The 13,552-nt window shown below is 37.7% G+C and overlaps 1 protein-coding gene across 1 annotated transcript in view; it reads left to right on the forward strand.

Annotated features, from left to right (window-relative positions):
• The window catches only part of DGKQ (diacylglycerol kinase theta), a 2,194,335-nt gene that overhangs the window by 1,449,318 nt on the left and 731,465 nt on the right, over positions 1 to 13,552 (forward strand). Inside the window, exon 11 of the mRNA XM_044059107.1 lies at positions 5,785 to 5,839. Within this exon, the coding sequence (XP_043915042.1) occupies positions 5,785 to 5,839 (55 nt within the window). The remainder of the gene's footprint in view (positions 1 to 5,784; positions 5,840 to 13,552) is intronic.

Below are 13,552 nucleotides of genomic sequence, written 5' to 3' on the forward strand. Positions count from 1 at the left end.
GAATCAAGTCAAACTACAAACAAAGCTCGATAAACAAAAGTACTTCTTAGATATGCAAAATAAACACTCCAATAACCCCCAAATGTTTTGGTATGCTATAAATGCCCTACTAAAACCAGATAAAACCTCCACACCAGCTCCTACCTCCACCACTACAAAATCAGATAGTGAAATAGCCTCCCAATTTAATCACCACTTTACTGAATCCATTATATCACTATCAACCCAACTTTCCAAAAGTATCTTCCCATGTGTACCAAAACTTCCTAACAACTCACCTTCCTTTTCCTTCTCACCTGTCTCAACCTCCACAATAAAAAAATACCTCTTAAAACTAAAACCCACTTCTCTTGCAGCAGATGGCATGCATGTTCATTTTCTAAAATTGGCTGCCGACTCTGTCCTACCCAGTCTCAATCATAATCAACCGCTCCATACAAGAATCCCATATCCCTCAACAATGGAAAGTCTCTTACATTATTCCCCTTCACAAAGGTGGGAATTCCTATGATTTCTCTAACTATCGCCCCATAGCCATTCTGTCTCCTTTATCAAAAATACTTGAGAAATGGATACACTCACAGGTTATGCATTTCCTAGACTCAAACAAGCTCTTTTCCTCTACACAACATGGTTTCCGCCCACACCCCAGCACAACCTCTGCCCTTCTGTCTTTCACAAACCTGGTTAACCAACATAGAAATAATAACAAGTTTGTATCCGCTATATTCCTGGACCTCTCTAAGGCATTTGATATAGTTTCCCACTCCATTCTAATATATACTTTTATCTCTTTATCCTTTGCCCCTAACACTGTTGCATGGTTTAAAAACTAACAGACCGTCAACAGGCTGTCCAGTGGCAAGGAATCCTATTATCTTTACTCCCAACATCCATTGGTGTACCTCAAGGCTCCATATTGGGCCCTCTCGTCTTTTCTATCTTTACTAATAACCTACATACCTCTACCCTACAGGCCTCACTCATACATTATGCAGATGACTCCACACTGATCTGCTCTGCCCCCACTCTTACAGCCCTACAACATCTTGCCCAAGATTCCTGTAGCTCAGTGGAAAAGTGGATCAAAAATATTCAACTTATACTAAATCCCAACAAAACAAAACTACTGTCATTTACCCCAAACAAATCCAAAGCCACTCCATTCTCTTTCTCCATCCTCTCTAATAGTGGTACTGTCATCGCACCCTCTCTTTACACCAAGCTGCTGGGCATTGAAATAGATAACAACTTACACTTTGATATCCATATCTCCCAAACTATCAAAGAGGTACACAAAAAAGGGGTCCCTTTATAGACAAAAACACTTTCTATCAGATCAAGCTATGGTCACCCTAGTGCAAACCACCTTCTCTCCACACTAATGTATGCAACACCTATTCTCACCTATGTTAGAAAACTGATCTTGACAAACTTGAGTCATAACAACATTGCCAAATTTGATAAGAATTTCCTCTTTAGACCTCACCATTGTATACCTCTCAGGCAACTTCAATGGCTTGAACTCCCACAGCTATTAACCTATCACCAACTAGTCATAGCCTATAATGTCCAACAATATCCTGACAGAACGCCAGCCCTTAAGGAACTAATAAGTAACTACATACCAAATTGGTCACTCCACTCTGCCAATAAATCACTCCTCTCCATCTCCACAGCTAATAACACAGCAGGAAAAGCTCTGTTTTCTCACAGTATAACAAAAAACTGGAATAATCTCCCTCACTCAGTTATTTCAGCATCAAACACAAAACAATTCAAACACTCCCTTAAGTCTCATCTTATTAATTCCTGGTTATGTTCATGTGTCACATAATGACAAATAAACTCTATCTACTTTCTTCCTCTTGAAATCAGGAAACATGGAAGTAACAAATGGTATTCTCTTTATATATACTAATGTTTGTATATTAATCTCTCGTCTGAACAATTGTGAACTACTAACGTATTGTCTACTTGTAAAGTTGTTGAATAAGTGTGATAAGAATTTTTTTGTGCTCTGATCTCTTATGTCTCAGATACAAAATTTAATTGATTGCTTTATATTTTATTTATAAATACCTGTAGTCACTGTACTAATTAAATGGAGCTTTTCTCCCCAGGCCTCTGCTGAAAATGGACCTCGTCCAGTTGGACCATCCCGGTTAACAAATGTAAAATAAAATAAAAATAAAATGAAGGACTGGTCGGATCCAAAAGCTGAAAAATGTATCTGTCAGTTTATTTACATTTTCAACTGGGTACACACTATGGCCTGAGAAACCAGTTCAGGTGCAACTTGGATCTATTTGACAAAGACAGAAATTACATTGACATGACTAGTTATAAACAACTATTTAGCTGCTTTTCCATAATTGCTGTGTAAAGATCCAAGTTTTGTAAAATCTCCATAGATTCCTCTTGTGTATTAAAACGTACCAGTGTGATGTCAGAATTTTGCCAGCTTTACTTAGACTTCCATTACATTTTTGTCACTTGATTACCCTGCCATTTCTCTAGCACTTGAGATAAATTTCAATGATTATGTAGTAATAGTGCCTTGTTGCTCACTTTAGAAAAGGAAAAAATTGTAAGCGAGACCTGAACGCAATTTTTTCATTTTACGTTCCGAACGCTTGTTTCACTTTAGAAAAGGATTTAAAATGAAATGATATCTGAGGGTCTTCTAGTAGCATAGTCTTGCCTGGCAGAGTCCCAAAAGTTTTAGTGGTGAAAGGATAAACATGAGGTATAATACCTTCAGAAAATTTTCATGTAATAGTTACACAAAGGAAATTTTAGGATGTTTCATCTGAGATAAGTTTTGGTACTGTTTAAGGCTTAGAAATTGACTGCAGATTTTGTCCAGGAGGACTTTTTTGAAATGAAGATGACAAGCATAGGAAAGAATTGCATATATTCCATGCAAAATCTTTCTGAAATTAAGATGATAGTTTCTCAAAAACTGCAAGACGTTTATGTGTAAATGTGGAATTTTGTTGGCAGATTACCATGGATGCCCCCAGTAAAACACTGAATACTGGCACAACATTGTTGTGGTATTTTGCAAGTCCATAATCTTGCAGCATTTCTAGTGGACATATTTTTTTCTTGTCACATAATCCTGTAGGTATAACACTTGTAGCTTAGACTCGAAGTTTAAAAGCATCTTCACCCACTATACATATTTTTACTTTTAGTGGTTTAGCATATACTTTCACATTGGCACAGATCAGATTAATAACAGATTAAATTAGTACTAATTTTTTTAGTAATCCTCTATACTTTTTTTGTAAAATGGAACATTGTAGAGGTCTGTACTACTACAGGTGAGATATAACACAATTTTAGACATATTACATGGATACTATGTGTGATTTGTGATTAATTTGTTTGGAGTCCACAGCGCATTGTCTTATACTGTAAGAGCTACAAATTGTATCATAAAGTCCTATTGCTGTGTGTTGTGCAAGACATTATCTCTGTCCAGTATCTTAAAATAGTGTGAGGTTTTCCTCAAAGTGTTGTGAGGAAGATCATTTTGTTAGCAAATTCTTTTCAACTCTTAAAATAATGTGTATTTTATGTGTCTGTGGTGAAATAAAAAACATTTTTGCAAGATTTTCTTAATTTTTAGAGAAATTTGTCTGTTAACTATAGAGACCAAGAATGGTTCATTATGAAGTGGAGGGGAGTTTAGAATGCATCTTCATCACCCCTGTGAATGTTTTGATCTATGTATGCATTATTGTAATATTGCCCTTTGAAGTTAATTTTGGGCCCTTGAGAAACCCATTCAAGTGACTAGGGATGTTCTTTAGTTTAGATACACTTCATACATTTTGCCTTTATATAGGAATTACATACTGATTTCTGCTGCTTTGAACTTGAATCACTGCTTGAGTACCATTTGTTTATTTCTTACCCTTTTCAATTGCATTTTTGTTGTTCCATATTTACCGTTAGTTGGAGCTTGGTACCCTTCATCAGTCTGTGAAACCATGATGAAGAAGAGATTGGACATCTCAGTGTAGCATAATCCTGACTATAGGAAGGCTTTGCTAGGTCTGTTTATAACCATAATGCATATTGCACATTGATACCACTGTGAAATGTATATTCTACAGGTGCCCTTAGCATTTGTTTCTGCCTGGATTAGAGAATTTGACCTCTTCCAAGAGCTGTTAGCCAAGCAAAAAGAGCTTTCCTGCCTCCCAATCTGATAGTGAGGAAGTTACCTCCACAAAGAGACAGCCACCAGTGGAGTCCTCCGGGTTCTGAGCTGGGATGTCTCCTGTTTGGCATCTACTTTTCTGAAGTAAAAGCCAATACCTAAGTTTGCAGATGATCGCAAGCTATAAGGTGTCATTGAATCCCCAAATGACTTGGCCATCTTGCAGGGAGGTTTGTCCCAAATTCCAAATACATAACTAGTGCCAAAATCATGGACTGAAACTAAACGGCAAAAAATGCATTGCTGTATGCTTTGGGAAGTCATCTGCCATAGGGAAGTACCATACTGACAGTATACCCCTAAGATTTGACCCAGTTGTTTGAGATTTGGGAACCTATGTGGGCAGTGACTTAACTTTTGACCAGCATGTATCTGTTGCTGTAAGAAAGCCCTTCTATATCGCACAGCTTATAAACAAGAGGATTGTGTCTAGATCTAGGGATGTTATTGCCCCCCTTTACCCAGATGTCATTAGACCAGTCATTGAATATAATGCCCCTTGTGGCACATATCTGTCCAGACACATGCAGTAACTGGAATGCCCACAGAGACACCTCACTGAAAGGATACAAAGCCTAAACAACATGTTCTATATGGACCGACTCAAAGCCCTGTTACTATACTCATTATCTTACAGACTGCTAAGAGTCGACCTGTGTCTGTCATGTAAAGCATCCTCTAACTCATTACTGATGGATTTACTGCACATCAGCAAGTCAGATGGCATCAGAAATACTCAATCTAGGGATCTAAACTTCTTTTGCAATATCAATAAGAATGGTTTAGACAGAAAGGTATAGCTCACAGAGGATACAGCTGCTATTTCAGACTCTCCACCCATATAAAACAATGTTCATACCTACCACATTCAAGGGCAACTTTAATCTGTGAATGGGAAACAGAAAGTTTACCCCAGTTTGGCCTCTATAGTAGCAATGGACTGAAGCAGCTTCTGAATGCTTTATCCCATGCTCGGAGCCCCTCCAGTTACCTATTTTCATTAGGGCTAATATATAATTATCAGCCATGTGGTGGGTAAGGCCAGTCTATACCAAAGGTTATTTCAAGTGCAAAAAGGTAAACTGGCTTGGCTTAAAATGGCCTACAAGGGCAGCTAGCCTACTACTTACCTATAAATCTTTGAGTAATTGGAATGGTTACTCAGTTTCCCCTCCCCTTTTAGGCACATGACCAGCTAATCATATCTAGGTCATGTGCATCACAGACACAAGCTCTCATGGCTTACAGGCCATCATTCACTGATGTTGTGTCTGTTAAGTGAAGTGAAGATCTGCAGAGTTCTTGAATGCTCATGGATCACTTTTATTTGCCCCAGTAGCCAGTTAACCACCAAACCCAGATAAAAGGGCATTATTTGTATTTATAGGAAAAGTTACACTTGTGCTTACTATTAAAATCTGAACAGTGCAAAAGGCTTTATCTGCGGCTTAGTATGTAATTTAGGAAAACAGTTTTCTAGTGTGTGTAAGCATTTGCAGGTATGGCAGATAAATTACTGTTGACTAAAATTACACTTTCTTGTTTGACAGAAAGATGTTACAGAGAATTTCCAGCTGGTGGAAGTACAAATGGGAAGCAAGCAAGGTAAATAAACATACAACATTGCGCAGTTTTCTTTTTACAGATTGTTGCTTTGTTTGATTTCCATCCTTTTTGTCTACTTACATGGTAAGTCTAATGTTATGGTGTCTCTTACCCTTTTCAGTTGATCTAGTTACTTTAGCTCCATCTTTCCTAACTTCATTTCACTTACCACGGAATTTATTTTTGTGCCTTTAAACTGCTTCTTTTTCATATTTCTACTTACATTTACACTGGTTCTTTATGATGTTTATACTGCATGGAATAGCAGAACAGGGATCCGTATTTATTATTTTTTCTAGATGGGTGGGTCTGTTATATATTTTTGATAGTATGATAACTGTAGGACATGGTTCTGTATTTGCTTTGAACTTTGTTGCATTTCAGAAACAGCTCACTGTGATGACTTGCATGCATTTGCAAGCAGTTAAGTGGTTTCAGTGACACTGCCTTCCTCCCTGGGTTGTTACCTCTGTTTTTGCTACTGTGGAACTATACACTATGTTCAGAATGTACAACTTCACTCCCTGCCCAAGAGACTGCATGTTTTAGAGCAGCATAGATTTTCAGTTCTGTGAAACAAAACTCCTGAATGAAGACTTTAGTGAGAAAAAAATGCTAGACGGACATTTAAAAAAAGCCATTTAATAAAATATGTAACATAATTTAGTATAATATGATATTTTTGATTCAGTGTTATTTAAATTTAAATTTTAGTTCAGCACCTTGCACAAAATAAATTAAAAAAAATTGTATACTACGATGAATGCCACATATGTATGACTATACCCTTGCAACTATCCAGCAGTAAAAAAATGTTTCCTCCAGTGAATGCTTTTATTTTAGTGAGTGATATAACAATACATGAAAATGTCAAGGGAAGAAAATTTGTTGACTGTTACATGAGAGTAGGTGAGTTGTATGAAGACTGCCTTTGTGAATTGCTATTTTGGCCAGTAATTTGAACTGTATCTTCACTGAAAGATGTTGCAATATGAAAGGGGATGTGTCATTATTGCTGAGATAGAGCTTCCCCAAAATTTATTAAATTAAGAGCAGGGGAGCATGTGACACAGCATTCTGCATGAGGTAGTTTTGCCCCAGTGGGAAAAATACTACAATTACATTTGGGAAATGTATTTTCACACATTTAGTTTTAGTGAAACAACATTCATGCAGTTTGGTTTGCAGATATCTGTTGAGTCTGAGTTTTGAAACTGACCATTGCAGCACTGTTTCAGGCAATACTTTCCTTGCCCTTATCACTCTCAAAGAGAAACAGTATTTCCTCAAGTATCTTTTGAACACTCTTCATTCTGTTTTATATCCAGATCCTGATTTCTTCTGTTCATTTACTTTAACTTCACCCATTCCTCTCATCCCATCATATAATGTATTCCATCCAAATTGTTCTATCCTTTTCTCTGTTTTCTTCTTATGTATGCATGCTTGGGTCTATATTAGAACATTGAAGTTTCAAAACTTCGAATGTTCTAATATCGACCCCTATTCAGCGAAAGCTGAAAATATCAAAGCAACAGAAAACCACATTTTTTTTCTAGGGAAAGAATTTGGTTGTCCGTTTCTGTTGCTTCGGTATTTTCAGCGCTGTGGTGGAATGTTACGGGTCGGGTTCAGGTAAGTGTGCGATTGAGTGCGGGTTAAGTTAGTTAGGGTTAGGATGCAGGTTAGGTATGTGTGCGATTGTGTGGATGTGAGGGTTAGGGCGGGTTAGGTGACTTAGGGTTAGGGCGCGGGTCAGGTAAGTGTGCGATTATGTGGACATGAGGGTTAGGGCGGGGTAGGTGAGTTAGGTTTAGGGAGCAGGTGAGGTGAGTGTGCAATAGTGACGGACCTTAGGGTTAGGGTTTGGGTTATGGTAAGTGGATAGTTAGTGGTGTGTGTATAGTTTAGTGTAGGGTGTGGATTGCTGTTTGTTTGGTGTGCTTGTGTTGTGTGCATGTGTTTTGGAACAGCAAATTTTTTCCCTAGAAAAAAATTCGCTGTTTTGTATGTTCGATGTTTTCAGCTTTCGCTGAATAGGGGTCGATATTAGAACATTCGAAGTTTTGAAACTTCGATGTTCTAATATAGACCCGCATGCTCAGGTCCTCTCTTGCCGCAAACCCTCCTTTTCCCCTCAACATTTTGGTAACTGTGCTACATACTTTTTTAGCGGCCCAAACTTCTCTTTCTCTTTATGATTTCTAGAATTATGCTTGATGCTATGGATATGAACGTAGCCTTACCATAACGGAAGGAGGACCATGGCATCTCTGGAATCCCTTTTGTGGCATTTGCACCACAGCATCCTTTTGTCCATCACTGCAAATTAAATAGCATGGTTATTGTTCTGCTGGCACAGAGGGATAAAGCCCTGACTACAGGCCAGGAGACCTGGTATTATTAGTGGTTCAGGTGACTGACGGACCTGCAGGGAGGGATGGGCATTACCATCGCAAGAGAGTGGGCAGTGACAGGAGTGTCTGTCATGGTGATCTCTGGTGGAGACTGGGGAAATCATGAGTTGGGAGGTGTGGTACTCATGGTAGGTTTGTGGATATGGCAGAGCTGCTGCAGAAGTGGGGAAATATACTGTGACATCGCCCATTGTATGCCCACCTGTGGGTGTTACCACTAGTCACCAGGGGAAGACGGTTTGGGGTAGGCCATAAGGAAAAATGTATGTACAGTATTCAACATAGACAGCTTGACTCCCCCCCGAAGATACCCTTAAGTTCATGACTGGTCTCGACTGAAATGCATCATTGACCGGTCAGAGATTGGAGTACCGTGTGACCCAACAAAGACATGGGACCCTGGAACGGCTGTCAGTATGACAGAAAGGGGACAAGAAAAAAAAGCTAATGAGTGATTATCACCCCTAATTCCTTTTGCTCCTCTGTCTTGCTTAATACTACCCCAGCAGGCATATATGATTTTCATGAGTTCCCTTTAAAAAGGTTTAACATTGCACTTTTTAATATTAAATTCTAGGAGCCTGCTATTTAACTATAGCTCATGCTGCTGCACGCCTCCTTGAGGAGTAGACTCCATCCTTTCTATTCATAACTACTGTACCTTTCATATCATCAGATTGCAAGTTAATCCTGTTTATGTACTCCCAGTTTGTGTTCTGACACAAAATATGAATGGTCATGACTCATTTTAGTATGGCGAGATCTAATTAGTAGCTAAAAATTGCCATCCCAAAACAAAACCTGGTAGTACCTTAAAAAAAGTTTACGATGTAGGATCATTAAAAGAGTACATCTGAAGTCCTTCAGGAAGAAAAATGGGAAATTGAAAAATAGTTAAAACCAGAAAGGAAAGGAAGCACATAACAGGAGAGACCACATGACAGACCTTAGCAGTGGCATGCAACTTGAACAGCTATCTAATAGCTTCAGTGGAAGAAAAAATAACTCAAATGCATACAGACATTTTTAAAATTTGTGGAAATTTGGAAGTGTACATTAAGATGATAAATAAAAAAAATGAAGAAATGTTGGAAGCTCTGAGTAGGTATTATGATGAACTGAAGGTTATCCACAGATCAGAAAAAAAAATTAACAGAACATGAAGTGTGCCGTGAAGCTCTGAGACAGAAATTAACAGTTGGAAGATTGCTCAATGAGTAACATCTTAATGTTCTCAGCAATCCCCCCCCCCCACAATTTGAATGGACAAGTTGCGAATATTTTATGAAAAACTGCATTAGTGAATGAACAGGTCCACCTCCCCCACCTCCAAGAACTTATAAAAAGACCTCACAAGCTGTGTACTCCAAATACTTCAACTAGAAAGACCAAGGTCAATATTAATAAAAATGCAGTCATTCCAGCAAAAATAATGATTGTTGACAAACAGTGGCAGAAGGGAAAACTTCTAGAACTGGATAATTTAGAGTGTTTGTTGATAATGACAATGTGGGTGCAACAAGACAGTGGAGGAACAGATTTATTCCTGCAATATGGAAATGATGGAAAATTGAACTAGGGTTTAAAATGTGTTACCCAGTGAACTTAAGGATTTTTTTGTCAAGTGGAAACAAAATGTTTTTAGAAGCAGGGCTGGTGGTGTGTTTTTCTTCTTGACTAGACATCCTATAACATGGTTTATGCAGAGGATCTTCTAGAGCTGGTTTTTAAAAGGCACTAATTGAAAACAGGTAGATCATTTCTTATTTATTTAACACTTGTTTACCGGGAAAGTCTGACTGGAATAGAGCCCATTTTCAGCAGAGTCCAGGGAAGAAACACTCCAGATGCATGTCTTTGGAATGTGGGAGGAAACCAGAGCACGCGAAGGAAACCCACATGAATGCAGGGAGGACATGCAGACTCTACAAAGAAGGCACCCCAGCCAAGAATTGAACCGTCAAACCTCTTGCTGTGAGATGACAACTCTAACTTCTGCACCACTTCTCTTTCTTTAACAATTTTCCTGCATAAAATGTCAGCATAAAACTTGCTTAAAGTACGTAATCTAGTGTTTCAGCAGCAACAAGTTTAGTAGAGTGGTCTATGTTCTAGTGTATGAAAATGTCAGGCAGAAGTAGGGTGGGGCGAGCATGGGAAGAGCATACAAGATAGCTGGCTTTGTTATATCTAAATATATTTTGAATAGAGCACTCAGTTGTTAGTAAGTAAGATTGTAGCAGTTTAAGACGTCCCTATCTGTTTGCATTTTAATGTTTTTAGTCTACATAATTCAAAAAAGAAGGACTTTATAACCACTTTTAAGCCACAGGCATGTGCTTATCTCTCAGTGCAGCAATCATTTATTCACTACAGCTCAAAAGATTTGGGAGGAAGTAGTGGAATATATAGAGTGAATTGTGATTGGTTGGAGTAAGGAAGCCTTAATAGGGTATATGGTGGCCTCCGGTAAACTGATGATGACCTCTGTCTGTACTGCTTAAATGAATTGAACTTTCACAAGTGTAAATATAAAGATGTTAAGTAGTTAAGGGTCAAGGGGGAGGACTGACAACAGCAGAAGTGGTGAGAATTTAGAGCCCTCTAAGAAATATTAGATGCAGTTTCTGTATGCAGTACATGTACAGTTCAAAGGAGGGAAAGTAAAGAAGACAGAGCTAATGATTACATTTAATCTAAAAGAGCAGCAGATATGGGAAAGAACTAGTAGGAACTGTTTAGGATTATCAAAGGTCAAGAGTGTTACAGGCAAAGGAGAATCTTACAAAAGAAGAAGAGCATTCGGTTAGTGCTAAAGGGAAGATACGGCAGTATATAAATACGATTCATGAGTTTAGAAAGGTTGCTGTTAAGAAAGTATTTTTGATAATCCCAGAGCAAAACAAATAGGCACAAGAAAATAACAAGGAGTGTTGACAAACTTAGTGAGTCCTTGACTAGAAAAATAACTGGAGAACCCGATACAGGTGTTAGGAAATATTTTGGAAATTCTATGAAAATCTGTGTAAAGCAGAGCAATGGCTAATCAAGAAAAACGCACAAATGGAAATACCTGTGCAAGACATAAAATATCAAGGCTAGACGAAGATGAGTCTCAAGAATTAGTAGCTAAAATGGGAGGGAATGAGATAAAATGGTGATATATAATCAATCGGCAGGGAATCCTCCAAGAAGGTATGGTATTTCTGTGGAAGTTTGAAATGTAGAAGGGAAGAAGGTGATAAAGATTTAGAAGGCTTGGCTTTCAATATTCTAAAAGGAGAGACAGTACCCACATCTTGGAAGAAAACAGTGGTGCCTTACTGTTTAAAGAAAGCAAAGCTCCTTTAATCCAAATTTCATATAGAACTATTTAAATTTTGAACCATGATTATAAAATGTTTACATCTATACTAGATAGGGGAATTGCTAAGTTGCTACCTAAAGTGATATATGGTGATATAAGTGATGATAAATGGTATGGAAATAACAACTTGGATCTGAATGTCAACAAAACTAAAGAAATTATCATTGACTTCAGAAAAAGGCCAGCCATTCATTCGCCACTTGAGATCAATGAGAGGTTGTAGAGAGAGTTCAATCTGTAAAGTCCTGAGGGTACACATCTCAGAAGACCTCTCTTGGTCCATGAACACAGGCCAGATAATTAAAAATGCTCACCAAAGCCTGCACTTCCTCAGAAGGCTCAAAAGAGCAAAGCTTCCTCTGAATGCTCTATCCATTTTCTATAAAAGAGCTATTGAAAGTATTCTCACCTGCAACTTTACTGTGTGGTACGAAAACAGTACTATGGCAGAGAGGAAAACACTTCCAAGAGAAGTGAGTATTGTGGGGGAGATAACATGCAACAACTTTTTACAACATGAAGCGTAAAGAGGGCATACAAAATTCTTAGACACATCACATCCAGCATTTAGCTGGTTTGCTAGAATTTCGTCTGGCAAGAGGTGTTGCAGCATCTGCTATAGGACCTCCAGGCTCTTGAACAGCCTCTATCCAACAGTAATAAGGCTCATAAACGTTGACATCAACTAGGACGTCTCCTACCTCCAAACATGTTCTCACTAGTAATATTTTACTGAAAATTATACATTATTTAATTCACTGGAGTTAATATATTCTTACATAAGTGCAATGTCTTTCTCTTAAAAGTGCAATAATTCCTCATGTGCAATATTGACGAACTGCCATTTCTTCTCTTTTTCTGTGTACAGTATTATTTGTTCATATGTTTAGGTTTACATGTATGGGTAGTTTTACCTGTCTAGAAATAGGTTACAATGAGGATTTTTTGTGTGTATTAGTCATTAGAATAGTTGTGCATACGTCATGTCTTATTCTTTTTATACTTAAATTGCCTCTGTACTCTGATGACGAGCTGATACCCAAATTTCATTTAGATTGCACTCCTAAATCACAATAAAGTTTTTTTGAATCTTGAATTTTGAAAATATGGATCATTGTAGTTTTGTGGAGGGAAGGTAAACATTTGACAAAACTAATAAATCTATGATGATCCAGAAGGAAGCAATTTGCAAGAAGATCCCATTTTGGTCTTGATGCATAGAATGTGTTGATATTTACTGGGATTTTATGAGGAGACCAATGATTATATTCATATTCCCTGAAGAAAAAAACAAAAGCTGTTTTCCCTAAGCTTAACACTCTCAGCTGCCAAAAAAAGCACTTCCTAGAAAATTAAAACGTAAAGCATCTGTAACTGAATTATTGAATGCTGTAAAAGAGATAAAATGATTGGAGGTGGGATCTTTACAAAAGGGGAAGAGCAAACTGCTGATAAATGGAATTTGTAAGGAAATACATGCAGAAAAACATTCAGGAGGAAGATTGGAATTTCAAGAAAGGCAAAACTTGAGTAATCTGTATACTGCTGGAGTGAATGATAATTAAGACAGAAAAGTTACATGCATAATGCATTAAAAAGAAAAATGTAATTATTTGTTTTCTTTTTGAAAGTGTATTATTACCCATGTCACTGTGCAATGTGTGAAGTTAATAAAGATGTAGCTTTGGTCTAATTGGTAGAAACGTTTGACACCTTACCAATCAGTTACACTAAAGACAAGCTACTGAAGTGTAATAAAGTATTCTACTTTTTGTGAAGTAATATAATAAAGGCTGATCTTTGCATTGCTGATACAAGAACTGCAGGTTTAGGATAATTGCTCAGCAGCATGGGTAGTTATAATCTCAGAATTACTCTGAGAATGTTAAGGCAATTCTGATAGACCTCAAAAAGCAGTTTAGCATGAAG

The sequence above is a fragment of the Protopterus annectens genome, chromosome 17.part0, assembly GCF_019279795.1.
Source record: "Protopterus annectens isolate FY-2018-M chromosome 17.part0, PAN1.0, whole genome shotgun sequence".
In the NCBI taxonomy this organism is placed as follows: Eukaryota; Metazoa; Chordata; order Ceratodontiformes; family Protopteridae; genus Protopterus; species Protopterus annectens.